The 23691-nt window shown below is 39.8% G+C and overlaps 2 protein-coding genes across 2 annotated transcripts; one reads left to right on the forward strand and one right to left on the reverse strand.

Moving 5' to 3' along the window:
- Positions 1 to 1358: 1358 nt before the first annotated feature.
- On the reverse strand, positions 1359 to 15156 carry ifngr1l (interferon gamma receptor 1-like). The gene is made up of 7 exons (XM_056395554.1): positions 14848 to 15156; positions 6968 to 7085; positions 6017 to 6198; positions 5206 to 5405; positions 4862 to 5030; positions 4031 to 4143; positions 1359 to 3898 (listed from the first exon to the last, which is right to left on the reverse strand). The coding sequence occupies exons 1-7, from the start codon at positions 14909 to 14911 to the stop codon at positions 3521 to 3523; spliced, it is 1224 nt and encodes a 407-aa protein (XP_056251529.1). The 5' UTR covers positions 14912 to 15156; the 3' UTR covers positions 1359 to 3520.
- Positions 15157 to 16779: 1623 nt separating this feature from the next.
- si:ch73-52p7.1 (uncharacterized protein LOC100321084 homolog) lies at positions 16780 to 22234 on the forward strand. The gene is made up of 2 exons (XM_056394681.1): positions 16780 to 17009; positions 19642 to 22234. The coding sequence occupies exon 2, from the start codon at positions 19703 to 19705 to the stop codon at positions 20507 to 20509; it is 807 nt and encodes a 268-aa protein (XP_056250656.1). The 5' UTR covers positions 16780 to 17009; positions 19642 to 19702; the 3' UTR covers positions 20510 to 22234.
- The last annotated feature ends 1457 nt before the right edge of the window (positions 22235 to 23691 follow it).

Consider the following 23691-nt stretch of genomic DNA (forward strand, 5'->3'; position numbering starts at 1 on the left):
GTGGGTTAATGTTTCAAATAACAAACGTAAGGGCCAAATTGTTTAAATAGCTAAATGCAATGGATACATATATTGGATAAGCTGTTGAAGCAGATAGCTAATGGATGCATGGTGAAAAAGTTTAGGCAAGTAAATAAATATTTGTGGTTGCAATCATACACTCATAATGACAAACACACACACACAAACAAATAAATGTTAGTTAAATGTGATGAAACTGGTTGAAATAGTGGTTAGAAGTGGTTAAAATTGTTGAAAGTTAGGGAAGTGGATGAACGGTGAGCTAAAAGCGGTGGATAAATGTTTGAAATATTGGCGGATAAGTGGTTAAACTCATTAGCTATAAATAGTGGACAAATGGTTAGCTAAAAGTAGTGGTTAAGTGGTTAAACTTAATGGTTAAGATAAATTAATAGATTAACGTATAGCCGGTTAAAACAGATTGCTAAATTATGGATAACATGATGGTTAGCTACACGGTAGGTTAGTGGACAAATGTTTAAAATGGCTAAAATGAATGAGCAAATGGTTTGAAAAGTTTGCTGAAGGTGGTGTAAGCTTAAGTGTGGGTAAGTATAAGAATTGTTAAATGCTGTGGATAAATGTTTGAAATAGCTAAAACGGTAAAATTGTTCCTGGGGGTCCCCTTCAAAAAGGGTAATAATTTATTTTCATTACAATTCCATCCATAAGTAACATAATGACAGAATGTATGACTTTTTTGAACACTTTCTATAATAACACATCTAAAACCAAAAATCTTATCAGATGGCGGACCTTGGGACTAAATCTTATCACATGCGGGCCCATGGTCTAATTTGTGTCAGTTTAGGGGTCCTTTATGTGAAAAAAAATTAAGAACCGCTGGTATATGGGACAGACAAGCTTGGAAACAACTGCTGTAGATTACAAGAAATTCTGAGCTCTTCTACCAGATACCCAAAATCAATGGAGGATATTCACCTAATAGTGAAGTCCGTTATCTCCCTACTCCCCCACACACACAGTGAAGAGGAAGGAAACATAACTAACGGACACGTGTGCAAACAGACACACACAAAAGAGGTGCCCCTTGCTCAAATTACTGGTTTTAGAGGAAGGAACATAGACTTTTCAAATGTCATGAAGCATTATAGCATGCGTGGTTCTTCCCTTATATAGTAACACAATGTGACACAATCTATTGCAGTGATTTAAATAGTCGGTCAGTCTTGCAGTAATACCCTGACTGTAATTTGGCTGCTTAACTACACCGAAACACCAACTTCCCTTCCTTAATTAGTAGCATTTCACATACCATAACATGTGGTACACTATTTGGGCTGCAGGGTGTCGTACATGAATGTCAGTTTACATCGTACACATTATAGCCTTTATTAGAAAAAAATGCAAAACAGGAAAAGGTAGTTAATACAGATATTAAGTAAAATGAAATCAAAAAAATCAAACAGTAGTTTTGAGCATGTGAACACACATAAACACACACAAAAAGCAAAATTTTTCCTGTTACAGCAACATGATTGCAATCAGCATTATTAACAAACTTGGGAGGTTACGAGATACAGTACTGTGCAAAAGCTTTAGATTCTTCTCCCTCGCACAAATATCAGCAGGGAGGTCTGAAGCTCATTCTGCACCAAGACAGTGTCCCCAAACATACAGACAGAGTCATAAAGAACTACTGTATCTTCAGAGCCAAGAACAATGAGTCCTGTAATAAACGGGTTGTTCTGCACTTCATATGAATAAGAACGACTTGCAGCATTATTTTTGAAATAATATTTTTCATACTTTTAGTGTCTAAACTTTTTGCGCAGTACTGTGCGTTACCAGAAAAACAAAATGCATTTTAAATATGTACAATGTATTTAACCCAAAAACTCACCATAACACTATAAGGCACAAAGTCTAATAAGTGCAGTTCTTGTAAATGGCACTAAAAGCATGTAGACACTGACATTCTTATTTCCAAGGAATAATTTATCGATTTCCCCCTTGTTCTCCTCCGCCTGATCTACCAGCAGGTGAGGTGAGGTGAAGGAGACTTGAAACTTGTGACTATACCTGCCCAGACATTTCATTTCACTGAGAAAAACATCACAGGAGTTAAAGATTCCCTGACAAACATTTTACTCTAAAAGGTGCTACTAGTCTCGGTAGATATTAGTAGATACAAGCATCTGAATCATGGAAGAAAAAAGAGCAGTACAAATAGGCAAGGATATTTAGAAGACATAGTATTCTGCAGTGAACACAACACAGTATTTTGACTACTCAGCTCAGTAACTGATGAATATGGTAATGCTTGCGTGCATGCAACAGATGGGATGCAACTGTACATAAATGTTTATAAATGTTTTAAAAAGGAGATCTGATGGACGCTCAAAACTCAGGAGGTACCTCAGTCAGGTAAATCAACAAGTCATCACTTAAGCAGAAATCTAGCTTTCAGTCCATTTACATCGCAACACTGTGTTTCTGTTATTACTCAACAAAACTCACTGAGCTACAGTAGGTTCACAGAATTTTTTTTTGGCAACCAACTATCAACCTCATTGAAAAGGTGTTTCTTGTATTTAAGGCATCTTCCCTTTCAACCAACCAAAACACTTCACTACCTCCACCTCATCTGGATGGATTTGGTTTACAGGCTCTCACCTCTAAATTATTTTCTTCAGTGGGATCAATGTCAAAGTCACTTTGTGATATAACTGATTGGATCAGTTCTAATATAGTGCAACACAATCTTTCTTTATTTTTCTCTTTCTATTACAAGGTGCACAGCAGTATGCAGTGATTTGGAAATAATAACAAAAAAGATATGACCTTTGTTTTCATTGGCAAAGTACTACTCTAAAAAACATAAAAATGAACAAATAAACAAACCTAATCTACACCAAACTACAAAACAACCATAAATGTTTGCACCTGAGGACATGAGGGAGCTGACCAGCACAGATCTGAAGGCCAGTCTCCCTCATAAATGAAACTTTAAAATCAAAATGAAATGAACTGGTAACCAGTGAGGAACGTGTTGTTTCTTTTTAGTCATATAGTTTTTCTTTCGTTTGCAATGCTGAAATCCTGGCCACTACATTCTGCGCAAGGATATTGCTTAAAATCCCTTTACAGATGACAGATTTTCTGAATAGTAGTTAGCCTTACTATATGAATATATTGTTAACACATTATATATCTATAAGATGATCACACACTAGCTCTGCTAGGCATGCAAAGTTAAAGTGCAGCAGAATGGATCATAGGCTGTTAGAATTGAGACCCAAATAAGTGTTAATGAAAATTTACAGTTTTACTATGCTGCTGACATTCTGGTGTTGGATCAAAATAGCTCTTTTTTTATGTAATCAAATAATGTTTTTATTCTTACAACTGCTCTTGCATATAAATGTAACCAAAAAGAAAAATGCAACTGTTTTGGAGGAAAGGCTCCTGGTTTGATTTTTACTTGGCATTTTCTAAAAGAGCCCCATTTGACCTAAGATTCAATGTGCCACGATGTTCAGAGGTTACGAGTTCGGTAGCCCTCAGCCAGTTCGTCCTCCCCCATGTCAACTAATACTTCACGTTTCTCATAACCAGAAGAGACATCACTAGAGTTTTGTGTCCCATCTTCATCCAAGTTGCCGCCTTCCATGTACTCATGTCTGTCATCGTTCAGGTGCCCTTCCTCCACGTCGTCCCTCACATCTTCACCCTTTCCTGACAAACCGATGCGCCCACGGAAGTCAGGCTCAGACGTGGGAGTAACAGTAAGTGTGAATTCATCCTCTTTTGAGTGTGGAGAGAGTAGAGGTGTGGGAGAGGAAGGCTCCAATGTCGGCACAGCAAACTCATCTTTACTTGGTCCCGCTGTGTCCGGCCGCTTTGGTTTGATTAACTTCAAGACACAAAGAGGAATTAATGTTAGGTTGGTGTTGAAATTTACCTCCTACTTCTGCACACTGAAACGCAATCATTTGCATTAAATGAGGCTCGTCATTTACAAGCTGATGCGCCAGAGTGAACATACCATAGATGTGGGAAATGGAGTTGAGGCTCTGGTCTTCTTCTTGTACACCAAGACAATGACAAGAAGAGTTGTGGTGAGAATCAACATGATGATCACGATGTAGATGATGTAACCTAAACAAAACAGATGTAAAAGTGGATACAATTAAAAGACAGCCATACATACACACACTGTCTAACCAGAGAAAGGTGTGGTATCAGGGCAGGATTCTACCGGTGCCAGATTCTAATAGTACAGTACATAATACATGATTTTGTCTGACTCAAACTAGGTGGCTGGGAGTTTGTTTATTACAATACTGCAAAGAAAAAGCATGAAGAAGTTGGTGAAATGACCATTAGTTAAACCAACCAAACAGACCTCAGGGTAAAATTGCTACTTGCAAATTTTTAAGTCAGATTGTATCAGGACTCAGTTTGAACCCACAGGAGTCACAGCATTGTTTGGGGGCCTGCCTCCCACCGTGCTGCTTCCAAAATATGGAAATCGTCTGTACCCCCCTCTTATTCTTTTTTACTTTGTTAAAATGTAAATAAATTAGATCTACTAAAGGAAAGGTTCACTTGCCAAATTTAATAAAACATGGAGAATCTTTTTGCACATGCAGGTATGTAAAAATATTTTTCTCTAAAAAGGATAAATCCTGTATTTTTAAGATTGGACCCTATTTTCCCCATCATTTTGGGTCTAAAGGATTAACAAACCATAATTTCTCAAAACTGACAAAATGACAGGCCACGCTTTGAGTAAGCAGCAACACAAAAAAAAAGAAAAAGAAAAAGAAAATTTAAAAAATACAACAACTAAATAATAAATAAAATTTCACTCAACTGTTTTCCTCCGGTGGCATTAGTGGCATGGCGCAGTACAGCTGTGTGGATTTAACTGCCATTCGGTCCACTTCTCCTGTGATGTTCAGACAGTGTTTCTCCTGTGCATTGTCCACTGGGATCTTTTTCTCACACACCGGCTTCACACATGAATAATAGTGTTGCTTCTTCTGCACACACAACAAATAGTAAGGCTCCAGCAAACTCAGGTTGCTCATTCACATGTTACACAACAAGCATATGATGCGATATAAATAAATATGCTACATTAAGAGTAGTATTTCCTGCTTCTGTCTCTGCTAAACCAAGAAGACGCAGACAATGTGAAACTGTGTGCTGTCTGACCTGGCTGCCGACCAGAACTGCGTAACTGAACTGTGGTAGCTGATTTTTCGTAGGTGCATCATTGCTTTTCTTCTGTCGACTTTTCGGATTTGGATTGTCACTCAGCGTCTGGTGGTGCCACAGCCACGGATGGATGAAGCGGTACTGGACATGGTCATATGGCTCGGTGGTGACGTTAACTGGTGGGAGGTCCAGAGAACCTGGAAACCAACAAGAACATGGCATGAACATTAATTGTAAAGTATAGTCTCATGTTCAGCTAATGGAAATGTCACAGCCTGAACTGAAATGGAAGCCCAAGTAGAGGAATATGTTACTTATAAGTCACTTATTTTCTCTTTATATTTTTTGGGGCTTTTTATGCCTTTATTTGACAGGACAGCAGAGAGACAGGAAATGGGGAGGCAGAGAGAGGGGGAATGACATGTAGTAAAGGCCGTCCGATGCGGGACTCGAGCCGGCGCCGACTGCAGCGAGGGCTGTAGCCTCTACACATGGGGCGCTTGCTTAGACCACTACACCACACGACGCCCCCTTATAAGTCACTCATAATGACAACATCGTACGACAGAAGGATTTTGTAGATTTTAAGACAAGAGAATAAAGTTAAAGATGGTGGGACACAGACCCCTAATCTGATGTCAGCAAGGTGTGGAGGCAGTTCTGTTTTATTCTGCCCCCCTTTGTTTCACGCTTGGCTATTTTCTGTATTCAGGATCCAGATTAGTGTATTAATTCAGGTCTATTTTATCCAACTAAAAAGTTTAAAGTTTTCACGGTTAGCTTAGGGAATAGTGACGTCACTACTCACATTTCTGACGTGTCAGAGAATCCTGGAAATAGCTGAAAGTGATTCCCTTGCGAGGGGCAGGCTCAGACTCATTCTCACCGACCACAGCAATAACTTCCAGATAATAGGAATTTCCTGAATCACTGAGAGATGATATGTCCAATTGTAGCTCTTGTGGCTCCACCCAAAACACCAGAAGAGAGCTGTAGAAACAAATGAGACAAAGACAAACTTTGTTAAGTTTTGACAACAGAATGTAATGAGCAGTAAACCCTGATGATGTCATAAGTTACATCAGCATCAGCTTGGGCCTGAAAACCACAAATCAATAAATAAAAGTCTGTGTTACAAACTGGGGGTATAAACTTTGAAAGATGCCGGTGTTAACCAGGCAGGAAGGGCCGAATGAAAAAATACTATCGGTTGCATTATGGGAAATGTAGGCTTCAGACCAACACTAAGGACTAAAATTAAATATTATGTTATATTAAATATTATCTCCAGTAGTTCTGAACAGTTAAAGCATTTTTTTTTAAATAATTACACACTTTAAAAGTTTAAGCTATAATAAAGGATTTCTTATCTTCAATTATAAGATTATATATACATTAATATTTATTAACAATTGAAGGCCCTAATCAAGCATTTTTATCCATTTATCCTTAAATCTTTAGAAGTACTTCACTGATTTGGCCACATCCTGGCTACAACTATGAATTACTTTCCAGACATACTTATACAACATAGTGTGTATTTTCTGGTGATCATAACCAGTATAACCAGTACTGTACAAGCATCAAGGATTAGCAGATTAAGTGGATAAATGTGTTACAATACAGTGTTATGACACAATACAGTGTAGCATACGTATCATACACACACAATGTATATACTTTAAAGAGAGATAGATTGTTTTAAAAAAGGAAACACAGATATTTGGTTGGTAATGTGTCAGGAAAAACCAAAACTAACCCGCTATAAGGTTGGATAGTGACTTTAAATCGAATGTCAGGCAAGAGTATGCCATAGTCCCACTCCAGGATGTTGTGGAGGTTATGGCAGCGTAGAGTCACGTTGGTCGGCGGCTCCACTGTGGAAACAGACACACAGAGATGTCAAGACTGCATATATATTGAGGCATTCAAATTTGACACTTCCCGTTCATTGACAGATCTCTTTTACCACAGCGAGCAGCAAAATACAACAACAATCCCCCCTCACCACAGAAGAGCTTTTGTGAACATTTACTGCCACTAGAGGGCACTGCATGAAAACTGTTTCACAATACTCCTGTTGAGACAGTATTTTTCCACACAAACAGGGACACAGTAGCCCAACAAACACCAATAGTCCAAAAGCATACAAGTGCAGAAACAAATCAGTTTCTGCAGACTTGGTGGTGTCAAGATGATGGCTGGACCTGCAGCTTCAAACCGTGAACTGCAAATCTAATCTGTCAGAAAAATAACCAAATGTCTTTTCTGGCTCAAACTCAAAAACTGAGAAAAAAAAAAAAAAAAAAAGAGACTTCCTATCCGCCTACACCCACTTCCTCAAATCCAAGGTAGCAAAAGCAGAGCACACACAAACAGAAAGCGTTTTCCCTTTAAACCCATGGGTAATTGACCCTCACATCAGTGCTGTGGTTTACAGTTTAATTTCACTGCAGCAACATTACATGACTAAATGAGTTTAACATGTCTGATCAGCACTGCAGAAAGTAGTTTTTTAGTTTTGTGTACTCTGTGCAAGTTTACACAAGCCTGACCTTTTACCTTTGTTACAGGTAGCATGCGTGTTCCATAATATTGCATTTAACTGTGTCACACACCACACACACCGGTGACTCCTCCGCAGGCCCAAAAGATAAGGTAAAAACTCAGGTAGTGTTTGGGGTTTTTTAAGATGTGAAACTCGACTTAGTCCGGGTGTGGCATTTTCAACTTCAACAAAGAAGACAATAAAGGCTTCAGTAATGCTTTCAGATGAGTTACTGAACACACCCTCACATTTATGAGTCCCTGCTGTTATCGGACAGCTCAAATAAGAGAAAAAAAAAAAGCCCATACATTTCAGTTTCATTTCCTCTGCTAACTAACATTTACGTGCATGCACGTGATAACATACACCCCCACATAAACACAGAGGTTAAAAAACAAACACACTGGGAGGTGAGAAGACTGAAAGCGAAATCACAGATGGCTGCATATGTACTGTAAAAGAAGTGATAACCGCAACAGTAAAGTTGGTTGCTGAAGAGTGTCACCACAAGGTAGCTCAAGACACACACACTCTCACACACTTAACCACATTATTTAACTATTTTAACTTCCATTTTATTTTCTGACAGTTTTATGCACATTTTAGGAAGCCAACCTAAAAGTGTGAAATATCTCACTTGTATATGACATATTGAATTTGACATATCACACTAAATACTCTCACAGTTAGTTTGAAAACAGGTTTCAATAATTAAACCCCATCTGTGAAGGATTTGTAAATAATGGAGAGAACCTTTACTGGCTACTAGTTCTACAGCATACACATAAAATCAAAATTAAAGTTAAAAATCCCTCTGCAGTCTGCACAGAATATGTGTAACTTTATGCACAAAAACAATATTTAAATCAAACAGTTTTCAAAGCTCCTTTACAGTTTTGACCTTTTGTTTATTCATTTACAATCAAAATTGGGGGACTCACTTCAATCAACCAGTTACAAAAAGATCCCAATGTCAAATTTGAGAATTAAGGTCAAGCCCCCAGCTGAGGAAAATTTACCAAACACTGAGCAGCGCACTGAGACTTTGACATGGGTGAAGCAGGTTGTTTCATCTCAGTAACAGTAACAACCATAACAGACACGGATCATAGATTTATGCCTCCAAAGCAAAACTGTCAATCAGAAGCAGGAAGAGACAGCAGATGCTATCAGACTCAAAATGGAGGTTGCTACTAAATGACTGAAAACTTTGCTGCTGCACAAACTTCATTGGCCCCTTCAGACCGGATGCAACACATGAATGTAGAACACAATGCAAACACAGCTGCCCAGACAGTAATGGTTATTTTTGCAAATAAAGAGCCAGCACCGTGAGAAAGAAGAGAGACTCACAATGTGCTGTATAGTAATTATGTGCAATAAAACAATTATGTACATAAAAAGTAGCACCCAAGTGTAATATGTTTTCATTATCCCACATTTCAACACCTTTCATTGTTTGTCTTTCTGGTTAAATCTGTTATTCTATTCTATACTGTATATTTCTGTACTTTTATACTTTTCTTTGATTGACTTTGCAACGAAGTGGAGATGAAAGTGCAGTTTCGTTGACAGTACATCTCAGTCAGAATGAGAATTCAGTTCAACCACAGCCACTAACAGTCACTTCAAAATGCTTTAGAAGGGGATGAAAAGGAAGAAAACGGAAGTGATGGACAGCATGCTAAAGACACGTTCACAAACTGAACAAAGAAAAAATATGACGTTCACACACATCAAGAAGGTCAGAGACATCAAAGACAAAGTAAAATAGAAGGGTACTCCACCAAGGCAAATGTCAAACAACATACACCAGACCTCAGAGAAAAAACTAAAATTACCCCCTTACAGTTTTATGCCTCCGCCAACCAACAAAGTTGCAGGAAATATGGTCACAGTCTCCCTTTCCTGAGTTACAGCTTTGAATAATGGCCAGAAGTGTTTCTGCAGGAACAAATAATAAGTTCAAAAAAAAAAAAGAAGTGTTTCTGCAGAATACTATGATATCACAGTGAAGTTGACCTTTGGCCATTTTGGATATAAAATGTCATCAATTCATTTTATCATTATAGACATTTGAGTTAAATTGTGTCATAATTAGTGTATGAATTTGTGAGTTATGGCCAATATGTCCAAAAACGCAAAAATTCAAATTCACAGTTAATGACCCGGAGGTCATCCCTCCACCAAGTTTTGGGGCAAATGGGTTTGGTACTTTTTGCATAATCTTGTTCACAAATAAACAGTGTACCAGGGTCCAGAACTACACATATTTCTCACAGCAGACAATTTGACTTGTCCCAGCAGCAGAGACAAAGGCATAAATAACATTAAAGATGGCTCTATTCCAGTTTATAATGATGAAGTAATTTTATTATATAGCACTTTTCAGATATTGTTCAACTCACAAGGGCTTCACCTCTTTAAAACAGAAAAATAAAAATAAAAATCACACTTTCAGTATCACAACAGGAAAATGATACTACAAAAAGGGGAAGACAATGAAGAAACAACCATTCAACCATAAGCCTGGGAAAATTGAGGGTTTTAAGTAACTTAAAATACTGTCTAGTCTCAAGTCCTCAGCAAGTTTGTTCCACAGGAAAAGGGTCAAGTGACTAAAAGCTACTTCAGCAGATTTGAATCAATTCTGGAAACATTAAGAAGGCCTATACCAGAGGGTCAGACTGATCTAATTGGAATATAGGCAATGAGTAAATCAGTTAATATTCTGGGGCCATTTAATGATTCTTGGAAAGGAAAAGACAAAAAAGGATTTTCAGATGCCGCCAAAAACACTGGCAGAGGAATCGACAAGTATGCGACTGTATGGGCCCTATCTTACACCCGGTGCAAGCCAACACAAGTGTCTTTGCTAGTTTCAGGCCGACGCAGTTGTCACTTTCCCGTCCAGCACGCATGTTGTTTAAATCGCCTAGCAAGATACGCATTTGCGCTTCTTTGTGCGCCCATGGGCGTGCTGGTCTTAAAATGAGGTGTGGTCAGGTGCATTGTTGGCACATTTGCTATCTTGAGACAGTGGAAAGTGATTGCTTGACTGACCAACAAAAACCTGTTGTTACGCACAAGAAGAGTGAACTGAAAATGTACTTAGATGTTGGGATAAGTCAGGTGGGACATTACAATACAGCCTCAGGAGGTCACATGTTTCCATGTGTCATGGATGTCTCTTGCGTGAGAGTCTGCAGAGAATTGTTCTTTCTTATTAACTGGTAAATCCTCCAGTGTTTCCCATTCATCACCTAAATTTGCCCACCAGTTTCATCACAAGCCGAAGATTTATTCACACTTCTCATCATATAACATAAAATATTTCTAACATTGTTATTTGTGCCATTACTTCTTTGTAGAGCTGTGCACAGTGCGTTGATTCGCTCAGCCCTTCCTTGCCCCTCAAGAGTGCACAGAGCTGCTGCGTGCATGTGTCGGGACAGCCTTAATTAAATAGCTGGTAAACTGCTCCATATGCTGTTAGATTGTTTTTTTCATATTTTTCCATCTCATGCTGAAGATCTCCAAACAAGCAGTGCAGAGAGCTATTGAGTGACACTTTAATGGTAGATTTCTTCAAAGGCTAAATGAAAGCAAAGTCAGTGTGAAGGTGTCAGTTTGTGGGAAAGCCCCAATAGAGCCACAAGTTGTGCTACACTATTGTGTACAGTGATTCATCATGATTATGTACAGGCCGTCCGGGAATTATCGAATTACTAAACAACTGAAACTTTAAAATATCCCAGTACCTGAGTCTCCACCACACGACGAGATGTCTATATTCTGCAAAGCTCCAAACCGTGTTTTATGACAAGTTGCCAACACCCTTCACTGTTTAAGCTTGTGAAAGCCACAGTGGAAAGATCAAAGCTCACAGCATGAGTCACATACAGTACCAGGGGTCCACAGATGTGCCCATAAGACCCTCTCTAACCAACAACATACAGAGAATACAGTCTACACACCTCCACCACAATACATAGAATCTGTCATGTTTAAGTTAACAGGTAATGTAGCTGGCTATGTGAGCCGCCTCGGGTCATGTGTCACGAGTCCCGTAAACTGTGTGAATAGTTACAGTCTGTCACGGCTCAGGATGGTTACCTGACTCTGGCTATCTTGTATTCATTTATTTATTTTTTTTTTTTTAATGTATACTTTATTTAATCAGGAAGTCACATTGAGATCAAATACTCATTTAAAAGTGAGACCTGAGTACAGAAAAATAAAATAAATGTATATTCAGATATTTATTCATATAAACAAGCAGAAGTGTTTATAATAACAACAAACACAGTGTATATTCAACTGGTGAATGTGGAAGAAATTCAGGTTCCCAGGATAAATTCTCAGAAGCACTTTACTAGTATTTTTGTGTCGCAGCTGAATCATCAAGAATCAAAATGAATTCATTTCTGGACTTTGTGAATCAAAGTTGAATGAAATTGGGAGATCAGTGCCAGTATCCAGCACTACACAGTGGTGATACAGAGTGGAGGTTCTTCTCTCACAAAAGATCTTTGGCCAAGTACAGACTCCTGCAGATATGTCTGCTGTCTACCAGATGGCAGACATATCTAATTCTGGCCAGCCGTCAAGTGACTTCCTTGTTCTAACCGGTGAATGCAATGGTCATTGGGGGCTAAAAACCAGAAGCTTAGTACACTGCTCTTTGCTAATGAGAAAGAAAGAGTAAAGCAAATATGTGTAATGTTATTTTGTCAATGAAGGTTTCAGAGGTTACCTGCAAGCTGAGATGGACAGTAGAGTGCAGTAGAGGAGGGTTTGCATTGTAATTGCCTATAATTAAGCAGATAGCGATCCTTTAAAAAAAAAAAAAAAATGCTCATGCCAGCCCAGATACCGGCCATTAGCATCTGCTTGGGACATCAAGATTGTGTCAACATCAGATGAAACCAACAACAGTATGGCAGCTTCTCAAAGGATTTCGATTCCTCTCGCAAATTTCACTTCATGTGTGGGGACACTGCACATGACCACTGCTATGGGGAAACAGGAAAAAAAAAAACTTAGACTGGTCATAGATAAGAAGACTGTAGTGGCTACCTCACCTCAGGTACGACCATTATGAGCAAGGGCTGAACTGCAGCAGTAAGAGATATGGACAGCTGGATACACAGACATATACATTTGTAGAAATGTTTACTGTTACAGTATTTGCACAGTATGTGTCAACAGATCCATGCTGACATGTTGGAACTTGAAGAATTAGCTCTCATTAATTCTTCAGTGTTATTGATGACCAGGCTGCAACTATCTATTATTTTCATTACTATGAGAGAAAATACTCTCGGTTGAGAAGCTGGATTAAGGGACAGTTTAGATAGATTTGCTTGAAATTTAACTTGCTGCTGATCATTTTTCAGCAAATTAACTAAGCAATTAATAAAAAACGTCCATGATGTTTCAGAGATGACAAAAGGTCGTTGAAGGTGGTCAGGGATACATTTGTGGCCTCACTGCACTGCCGACCTTACAGGTACTGACCTTATGTGACCAGTACCTCAGTGCAGTATATGTGCACTGTGTTAAGGGCTGGGATCATAACAACACATTTATTTAGCTGCAGCCCGACCACAGACAGCAGAGGATCGATACCTATTATACAGTCGTTAGTGCACCGCCCATAGAACAACATCAGATCTGAGAGCAGAGAGCTGACGTAAGGCGTAATGGTCATTTGGTCAGAGGATGAAGTATTGTCTGGACATCCGCACTGTCACGCCCCGAACAGTGAATGTTGTTTTCATTTATTGTTGCCCTGCAGCATTTGTCCCCCACTTATGGTTCTTTTCTATGTTTTATTTCTCAAAAAAAGCAAAATACCACTGAATTACAAACACAAAGCTCCTCATTCTCAGAGATGTTTACTGATGCATGTGCTGCACGTATAACAGAAGGGTTTCCCTCTTTTTGTGCAATTGCAGGCGTTCTCATGGTTTGACTACCGCCCATGTAGATACAAGAGTCTGCCTGTAAACTATGCCATACCTTACACAACCCAAGGCTCTTGTGTAATACCGAAAACTACAAAGAGGAAATAAAGAAACGGAAGAGAAGTCTTCATTACTAGGTTTGTTAATCAATCATGTGAAAGCTTGAAAGCCTATTTTATTTGTACACATAATTACAATGTTTAACATATTCTGGGGTCAAACAGTCCCACGGTAGACAGTCTTTTAAAATGTGATCTCATCCTTACAACTCCTCTCCTATCAAATTACAGCTGTTTAGATGGTCAGATATAATGTAGAGTACCTATGGGCACCATCTAGATCTATAAATGAATTGATACTATATTAATCCCATTGGAAATAAAGGCATCCAGTATCTTACTTGATACAGACATAATAATTACATAATAAGAATCAATAACGACTAATATAAAGGATTAAATAATAATAACAATGATTAAAAAATATATATTTTTTTGTTTCTTTGTGGCCGTTCTGAGTCTCCTTTTAGACATTTGACTGACTTTCCAACAAAATATATGATTAGTCACTTCATACAGAGGCCCCTGGTTAATGATCCACCCAGGACCGTAACACGCTACACGGGGACAGTACATCAAGTGATGGTCGTGCACCCAGAGGCCGAGACAAGACGCTTTCCTGGCTGCAGTGTCTCCATACAAACCCCACCTGCCAATGTCGCAGTGATATTTTAACCTAACAAACGCTTCTCTCTCTCTCTCTCTCTCACACACACACACACACACACACACACACACACACACACACAACACACACACACACACACACACCACACACACACACACACACACACAGAGAGAGAGAGAGAGAATCAGTATTTTGTGTTCATATGCCGCAGGGAAAACAGCTACTCCCTGTTAGCATGCAGGGCGCTAACTGTTAGCTAGCAGGAATTTACCGTGTTTTCCTGTGACAGCGGCCACACTTCATCTCACCTCTTCATACAAACAGCAGCCTAACACTCACGCCGTGCTTCTATTTTGTAAATCGTTTGATACGTTTTGCTTTAACAGACGATTCAGAGATGTGAGTTAGCGTATAAAGTGTAAAATAGCTACTTACCGTAGGCCAGCGAGACTGACAACAATCCCAGGAGGAAAAGTGGATAACAGCTAACGAGTTCCATATTCCGTTTGCAGGCCAAATATGACCGTTTCCTTTTTCTTATTCCAGTTAACCTTAAACGATACTACAAGACTAACAAATCAAACGGCCCCTCATGACGCCAAGGAGAAACAACAACAACAACAACAACAACAACAGGCAGAGTCAGACAGCTCGTCTCCCAGACCCAGCCGCGTCGATCGCTGCGCTCCGCTGGAGTGCTCCTAAAAAGCGGACACAACAAAGTGCTGCTGCTGCTGCCGGTGCTGGTGCTGCTGCTGCTGCCTTTCCTAAACCTCGTAAATCTAATTCACGCCTACAGAGGTCCTCTTCCTGTTGGTTCATGAGCGAGCCATTAATGATTCACGTTAAATGATTTAACTGCACAGTAAAGTTCGAGTTGCTCGTTCATTTACCTGCTCTCAGATTTAGGAAATCACTCCTAAAAAAATATCCCTATCTGCATTTAAAGACTGACCTGAAAACTTATATACATACATTTTTTGCCACAATTTATGTATTATTATTATTTCTTTTCTTTTTTTTTATTTAAGCAGGTAAGTAAATGTTTGTCTAAGTGCTTCACATGGTCCAAATGAAACATACAATGGTAGAAGTTTGTGAGGATATACGTGTTTGTACTGCAACTGAGCGTGACCCTGTGTGATAGCAACTGTAGCTATACTGTGTTTACTTTTGTACATGTGCCTTGTACTGAGGGGATTAATGGTTCTAGAGTCCTTTGCGGATTAAAAAAGAAAAGGTTTTATCTGCAACTGTGAAAGTTTACATCAGTAGCGAGTTAACATGACTCCACACATACTAATCACTCATGTTATGTGTACATATACACAGCTTAAGAGCAGACAGTCTATCCAGGAGCTGAAGGACCCCTGTGTTGTTCACTTCCTTGACTGGAGGCTCAGTTAGTCATATCTTGGCAAACTGCTATTGGGCCCTGGGTCAGCAGGACTATATCAGAGCTTTGCTGGAGACAGACAGTGAACTTTTGCTTTTAGGGCTTTCTCCTAAGTGACCCGAGGAAACACTGCCTGATAATGAGACCTAAAGGAAGGAAAACGTTCTTCACAACAAATAAAAGTGTTGCTTTCAAAATGTTAGTTAAGCAAAAGTAGGCTCTTATCAGCATGTATTAAGATAATTCACTCCCCTAACTCAGAGAGCTCTATCACTTCATGTTGTAACATGTCATTGTGTGGCAAAGTATTGCAGCATATTTTCTACGATCCTAATATGTTGTGCATAAATTCTTAATCTGAAAATATAGACTCAAATAGCATAAAATAAAAAGCTCAAGTCAAGTACAAGGTCTTTGCATTACTGTTCTGTTGAAGTCGGTGTTTCGTCATTTCTGCGTCATTCATTCAGGCTCAAGTTCAAATAAGATATGTCCGACAGCCCTTGAATGCAGCAACAGTCTGCTTGTGTTTTCGTAGTGTAGCCGGGAAATTACCCGCTTTTCCAAGCACTTTGCCAAAAATACCTTCGTATCCTGTGCGGGAAAATACTGATTATTTAGGACATTTAATTAATCAAGTACTGTGTTAACTTTACTGACAGATACATAATTAAAAAAACATGTTATGCAGTTATTACGTAAAATATAACGTTCATATAACGTAGAGTAAAATACAGTTTACAAATACCATTAGTATTGACTTTTGGCTGTGTTGTGAACATGAACATACCTCTAGGCCTATGGCATTTCCATTAAACAACCCTTTCACAAAAAAAAAAAATTATATATATATATATATATATATATATATATATATATATACACATATATGAAATGACCTAAAGGTGAAGCCTACCATTATTTAGATAAAGCAGGTTTACATGCAAACTAGTGTTTGAATTAACTACTAAAAACAGACTCTCTGCTGGATGCTGTTTGTCTCTGGTCTTTTCTGATTAGAACAAACTTACCCTATGTGTGTATACAATACTTGAAGCTGAACTCAGTCAACATGTGAGTTTCAGCTTCTTCTGTGGAACACTTCCCCCATCCTGACGTCAGCTGGATGGAGTGATTTTTCTTCCCCATCCCAGCCTCACACTGACGCATTCACATATCAGCTCTTCAGCAGCGGCCTGAGGTGAGTTACACACCAGAAAACCGGGATACTTATTTTATATGTAGGCTACTTACATTGATGATCTATAAATGTATGTTTTGTGTCCTGCAGTTAACTCCTGTAGACTGGAAAAGGGACGGATAGCAAATCTGCTGTATATTCTCATATTACATTACATAGCTTGTGCATTCCTGTGTCTGTGTTATGTAATAGAAACATTCTCGCAAATCTGTTCAGATGAGAAACTGCAAGATGTGTCACAAATAAATTCTGCAACTGCTTATAATGGTGGATTGACAGCTGGGATATATTCATTTCACTTGTCATCCTGTTGTTAGCCTCCAATAACTTTTCTCCTGAGAACAGATGAGACAGTGGCAGTGGAGGGTGCGCTAATTTCACTGGGATTTCATCTAAGTTTAAACAGAGGAAACTTCACCCCTGGCCCACAAAAATGAATCTGTTGCCATATTTCAGCCTTGAGTCACTGAGTCAGTCAATGATTCATAGCTACACCAGATACGTAGTCAGTCTTGGTGGGTGGAAAGTCTGAGAGTCATTAGAGCCAAAACACAGAAAGAAAGATTATGATCCTGTCCTGTGGGATGGCGACTCATATTTCTTGACATAAGCAGAGGTGGAGTGTTGCAGTTTTGAGGCCAGAGGAAAAGGAAACCAGTGGCACTTTGAATCCTGACACCCACTGTTCACAGTCCACCTTCATACATTCCCAACAAGCTGGGCTGTGCGACAAGTTCGAGTGACAGTAATACTAGGATATGATCTGTCGAAAGCGCCTGTCCGGCCCGTAGTGTGCCTAACAACATCAGTGGTGGAAGAAGTACTCAGATCCTTTATTTAAGCAAAAGTACTTAAGTAAAAGTACAAAAGAATTATCATCAAAATATACTTCAAGTAAAAGTACTCATTATTATTTTAAAATGAATGTGTTATGTATGTATCATGAATGTATCATATCATCACCTTTATGTTACACCTGGTGAAGGTGGAGCAAATCTTTTTTTTGCAATTAAACCTCTTTTTTGCTTTTTTTTTCAGTTTACAGACATACATTAAAGACAAAGGAAAACATACTTCACACATATACCCTAGAACCCTAAAAGCCCCTTAAAAGTACAAACTCATGCTGTGCAGAAAAACATTGTTCAAACCCACAAAACTGCAATAAATTCTAGCAGAGAGAGAATATAGCAAATATATCAGGGTGAACTTATATATATATATATATATATATATATATATTCATGGCATCTTGTTTTTAATATTTTACTCAGTGTAAACATCATAGAGCTTCAATGAAGATCTGAAATAAAGTGATACAGAATATATAAAAATGTGCAATGTGAGGTTTTTTTGGACCTTACAGACAAAGTAAAAGGCAGAAAACAGGATGTTACATGTACTTTAGATGATAATTCACTTCTAAGTAATGTTGCTCAAGGTCGGAGCAAGAATGTAGTGGTCAATTCTGTCCTGACTTCAAAATGAGGCAAAAAGTCATGTTCCTGGTCTGATATTATTGCCAAACCAGAAAATCTTCAGACCTCTGCAAAAGCCAAGATTTCAAAACAATCTTTTCCCTGGAATCTCTCAAAGCAATCTCCACAGTTGTAATTTTCTAAATGTGTGTATGTGTGTGTGTGTGTGTGTGTGTGTGTGTGTGTGTGTGTGTGTGTGTGTGTGTGTGTGTGTGTGTGTGTGTGTTTGTGTATGTGAAATTCAATGTGGATTTTTCCAGTGCCAGACAATGTATCCCCAACTGTAGAGCAGGAAGAACACACCCATCACAGAGACTCCACATCCTCTCTCTTCACATTTTGGCATGAGGAAGACACGGGGCAGCGACCTCAGACCATTTTAACCCCAATATTAAATTACAACAATCTCCTACATGTGAGAGTTGACTGGATCTGAGAGAGGGATGGGTTAACTAACATAACCCAAGTGTTTTGTTTTCATATAAACAGTTATTTCGCTCCAGTCATGCTGGCTTGTGCTGTGAAGAATTTCAAGCTGTTTTCATTACTGTATGCATTGATGCACAACAGCCCAGAGCAAGATGGAACAAGTTCACACCCGGTCCCTACGGTCAGTCAACAGTTGCTGCTGTAGATCATGAACTGAATTAATGCATTCAGAAAGTATTTAGATCCCTTTCCCACATTCTGTTATGTTGCAGCCTTATGCTCGTTTAAATTAATTATTTTTCTCATCAATCTACACTCGATGTCCCATAATGACAAAGCAAAAGCAGAATTTATTAAAAAGGAAAAAAAGAAATATCACATTGATGTAAGTATTCAGACCCTTTGCTATGACCCTTGAAATTTAGCTCAGGTGCCTCCCATTTCTCTTGATCATCTTTGAGATGTTTCTACGGCTGTTTCTCAGAGATTGTGTCGAGGCACAGATCTGAGGAAGGTTCAGAGGCGCACAGTCGCCTCCGTCATTCTTAAATAGAAGAAGTGTGGGACAAAACAAACAGGATTCCCCCTTGAGACTGAGAAGGGCCTTGGTAAAAGAGGTGACCAAGAACCTGATGGTCGCTCTGGCTGAGGGATCATGGAGCTTGTGGGTGTGTTTTATTTCTTATCTTAACATTTTTCTTATATTAATTGTGTCTTCTCTGCAGGCTCAGGTATATATACCTGAACACCAACCAGCATGCTGCCTGAGACTCCCCTCCAGCAGTGATGCCAGCCTTCAGGCCTCCTGCTCCTCTCCTCTGTGTGCTGCTGTATGTGTCGGTGGCTCTGCAGCGCTCTGACCTGCGCCTGGCTTATGTGACCCACAACAGCTTTTTCTACTACTCCTGCAGCCAGGACCCTCAACCTTGCAGCGTCCCATCACTTACAGACTGCAGATGCAAGGACATTCAGCTTTCCACGCTGCACCACCCCCAGTCGCACTCGTCTCCTGTCTTCCGGATGAGACGTTTAACTGTTTGGTTTACGTCGCCACTGAACACGGCACGTCTGCTCAACAACTCTGAGGTGAGGCACCTCACTCTGATCCACTGTGGTCCTGGAGGATCCAGGGGGACGCCTTCTTCTTCGCTGGAGGGACATTTTGCTGTGCAGCACCTGGAGAGGGTGACGGTGATAAGCCTGCCGCAGAGGCCGCTTCACCCCTGTCCAGATGCAAACAGAGCCAGGAATACAGACTCAAACACGGACCCAGATAACAGTGCTCACCTAGACACAAATAGATACAAGGATAGAGACACATATCTGGACCTGATCGTGGACATGAAGAGAGAATCCTTGGGTTTGTCCCCGTCCCAGATACAAGACATCTTCCTGGGCAGGGAGCTGGGAGCAGCGTACCATGAACAGGCCAGACTGGGGATCATCCACAGCTCTGTGCTGGAGTGGGGAGCAGCGGTCAAAGCCTACACAGTCCAGACACACATAGACAGTGATGGTGTTCTTCCCTTTCCTGACCTCCACCTGCCGAAATTACCAGAGACATCTGTCATATATGTCAGCTTTGTGTACTAATACCAAGTGACTTTTTGAAGGGAGCAGGTGGGAACAACAGGAGAAAGAGGAGCCTGAAAACAACCACTGTCTTGCTCTCAACTGAGTCTCAGTTTTGGATTAAATGTAAGATTTCTGTGTTATTTTTTGGGGGGGTTTTTTTTGCAGCCCCCCACACTTCTGATTTACATTTTTAAATTAATCCCTTTATCCTCTTAAGATGGGAGATAAAGTGTCTGTTAGTTTACAGATTATGTTGCATTTAAAGTTGGGCCAGTAAGTAAGTTTCTTCAGGCTGACATTCAGGAAGAAAACAACACAAATCTCCTCCAGATTTGCTTCCTAGTAAATGTTATTTTTTAAAACTTTGTAAGAATAAACACAAAAAAGAACGAAACAATGAAACTGACCAGAAACTCTTTCCAAAACATCAGGGCATAATGTTCAGCAAATGCAAAACTGCAGTTATTTCCTGAAAGTGGTCTCCTGGTAACATTGTCCAACTGACACTGAGAAGGAAATTGAATGAGTTTGGGAGATTTTGCAATTGTTTTTGTGTGCAATAGCTTTAATCAGAATTTTCCCAAGTGAAAACTTTGCACAGCTGTTTATCAGCATGTTAGAGCAAAGTATATCAACTAATGAGAGACACTCTGTGGGACCAGAACAGCCTGCAAACCCCCTCCAGCTCAAGTATCCTTTGTTTCCAAATGATGTTTATACTGAATTGATGATATAATCCCCAACAATTGTTTTCCAGTTGAGCACTTAGTCTTCTCTGTTCCCTTGTTTTTTTTCTCTTTCCCACAAAGATAGAAAATGTGAGCTCCCACCATGAGGTGTGTCCTGAAACAGCTCTGATCCAGATGCTGTATTTACACTAAATGTAGCCTAAGGCTGATGACTGAGACGTTCCAGGTTGATGTACTGCACCAGTTGTTTTTATGATGCCAGATGTTGTGAATACATGCAGTGTCCCATGTACTTGAAATACTCAGAGACCTTTCAAAGTTATCAAGTGAAATGAAAACTCAAGAAAACTCTGATCCACAGATGTGTTCGGTTTCAAACATGAGAGTCAATGTGTTGTATAATGTTCCTGTTAGATTCAAACATTCAGAGCTGTTCAGTTTGGAATCTAAAAGCCAGGGTGGTGCTGCACATTTTTCCCTATGAGAGACAGACGGATCTACTAATAAGCAAAATGTCATCACCGGAGGGAGGACATCAAGCTAATCTGGATTTCTGTGCAGGATTAATACCTCCCCGCTCGTTTCTACAGCTGATCTTGACCTCTGACCTCTGACCTCTGGTCCACAAGCAAAAGAAAGCAGAGAAACACACGGTTATTTATGGGCGGCATCTGTGATACAAGTAGAGCTCCAAGTACATGCGAAACACATGTTTGCTTACAAAACTGAACCACAAGATGGCGGCAGATACATCTGAGTCAAACAGACTAGACCTGAAGAGTTGAGGAAGGACTGAGCAGAGCATGAGGGGAAAGGTTGTTTTTTTTTTTCTGTTATTTTTTTAAGTTAAGTGAACGCTTAAAGAATTCAGTTAACCTTACATTGAACATATGTGTCCTGACACGTCAGCACTTTAAAAGCTTGTGAGGAATGTTGTGTTGTAGGACAGAGGTACGTTGCCTGATATTTATTTGTTTAAAATAAATAAAATGAACAATGTCACCGCTTACATTTGTTTATACAACAAAAACATAAATAAATAATTTACTTATCATTCATGTCTTGTGAATTTAATTATGATCATAATTTATCATATTTTGTGTCTATACTAAATCATAATAAAAGCCTGGCACATAAATCTAAATGAAATAAAAGATTGTGGCAAAAATATCCTTTATATTTGGACATATATGTGCATGATGGCCCTGCAGCATTTCTGATATTGAAGACACATAGTCAGCATCTTTTAATGGATTCAATGTGCACAGTATAAAGTGCAAAGGCTTTGCATAAGTAAGCGCTCTGAAATCACCTTTCAAAGGTGTGTTCAGTCTGATCAAAGGGTTCATGAGGGGATTTTATATTTCATATTTTTGTTTTTGGATATTTGTTTTACATCACTGGTCATTAGGAGGTTCAACTGTATCTGTCAGGTTAAAACCACGTATCTACGGTAATATTTATAAGTGTCCCGTTTAAAGACGCTGCATGCAAACATAGGCCTTCCTGTGCGCGCACGCACGTTTTGCGCTTGTTGAGTGTGCGCTGACACCTGCCAGAGAGCCGCTTATTTGCATGATAAACGTGCAGCCCATCTCGTTTAGCGCCCTCTGAATGCAAACTGATGCCGCCTGTTGATCCCGCACCTGAGAGGGTCAGCACCCACCCCGACACACACCGGGGGCAATTACCGGAGAAATCACCGGTGCTGCTGGTGGTGGTGAGGCAGCCGGGCTGCTCTCACAGAACAGGCGGTGGAGGGAGGGAAGATCGGCCGCTCTCCTTATGGAAATCACCCCTGTGTGTTTAAAGGCTGGCGTGAACCGTGACCTGCACTTGGGATAAATCTGAAGACAAACTACCTCCAGTAAAAGCAAATCAATTACGTGTTCAGTCTGATACTCAGGATGCGCGGAGCCCTCTGAATGCACACTGTAAATATTTATGTCAGTCTAAAAAGGTGGACAGGCCGAGACTAAATTGGATTGATTTTAGGATGGTGTGTCCCTCCTCTGCACCCCTCCAAGTGAGTCTTTAACCACGCTGCCGCCGTCTCCTCACCGGCAGTTTAGCAGTAAAACATTTTTATAATCAGACGTTATTGTTCGCCGCCTCCTTGTGGGAGATGCGCCCATGTTCATTTTTTAAAAGGGCAAATCAGCCATAATTCAGTTTATAAACTGCAGCGCGCAGGGGAGAAATGCCTGGATGAATATTCATTAGAGCCCGCCCGAACTGCCACGCTCGGTGATTCATTAGGCATATGTAAATATCACTCACTTTAATTGCCCCTAAACTGACTCAACATAATGTTGTCATTAGCAAATTATTACTTATTTGTGATAGGCTACTAATGGTACGGTATGGCGCACAGTGCTGAAGCTCCACATATATGATTGCAATTACAGCTCTTTTTATTCACAGGGTGACCGCGGAATCTGATGGATCATTCCGTGTGTGTGTGTGTGTGTGTGTGTGTGTGTGTGTGTGTGTGTGTGTGTGTGTGTGCCT

This window comes from Seriola aureovittata, chromosome 14 (assembly GCF_021018895.1).
Source record: "Seriola aureovittata isolate HTS-2021-v1 ecotype China chromosome 14, ASM2101889v1, whole genome shotgun sequence".
NCBI lineage: Eukaryota > Metazoa > Chordata > Actinopteri > Carangiformes > Carangidae > Seriola > Seriola aureovittata.

Excerpts from the sequence above, each read along its gene's own strand:
- si:ch73-52p7.1 (XM_056394681.1), top strand. The coding sequence starts at position 19,703 with ATGCCAGCCTTCAGGCCTCCTGCTCCTCTCCTCTGTGTGCTGCTGTAT.
- ifngr1l (XM_056395554.1), bottom strand. The coding sequence starts at position 14,911 with ATGGAACTCGTTAGCTGTTATCCACTTTTCCTCCTGGGATTGTTGTCA. Across the intron at positions 7,086-14,847 it reads GTCAGTCTCGCTGGCCTACG|TGGAGCCGCCGACCAACGTG; the intron begins GTAAGTAGCTAT and ends CTGTTTCCACAG. Across the intron at positions 5,406-6,016 it reads TTCTCTGACACGTCAGAAAT|GTTCTCTGGACCTCCCACCA; the intron begins GTGAGTAGTGAC and ends GTTGGTTTCCAG.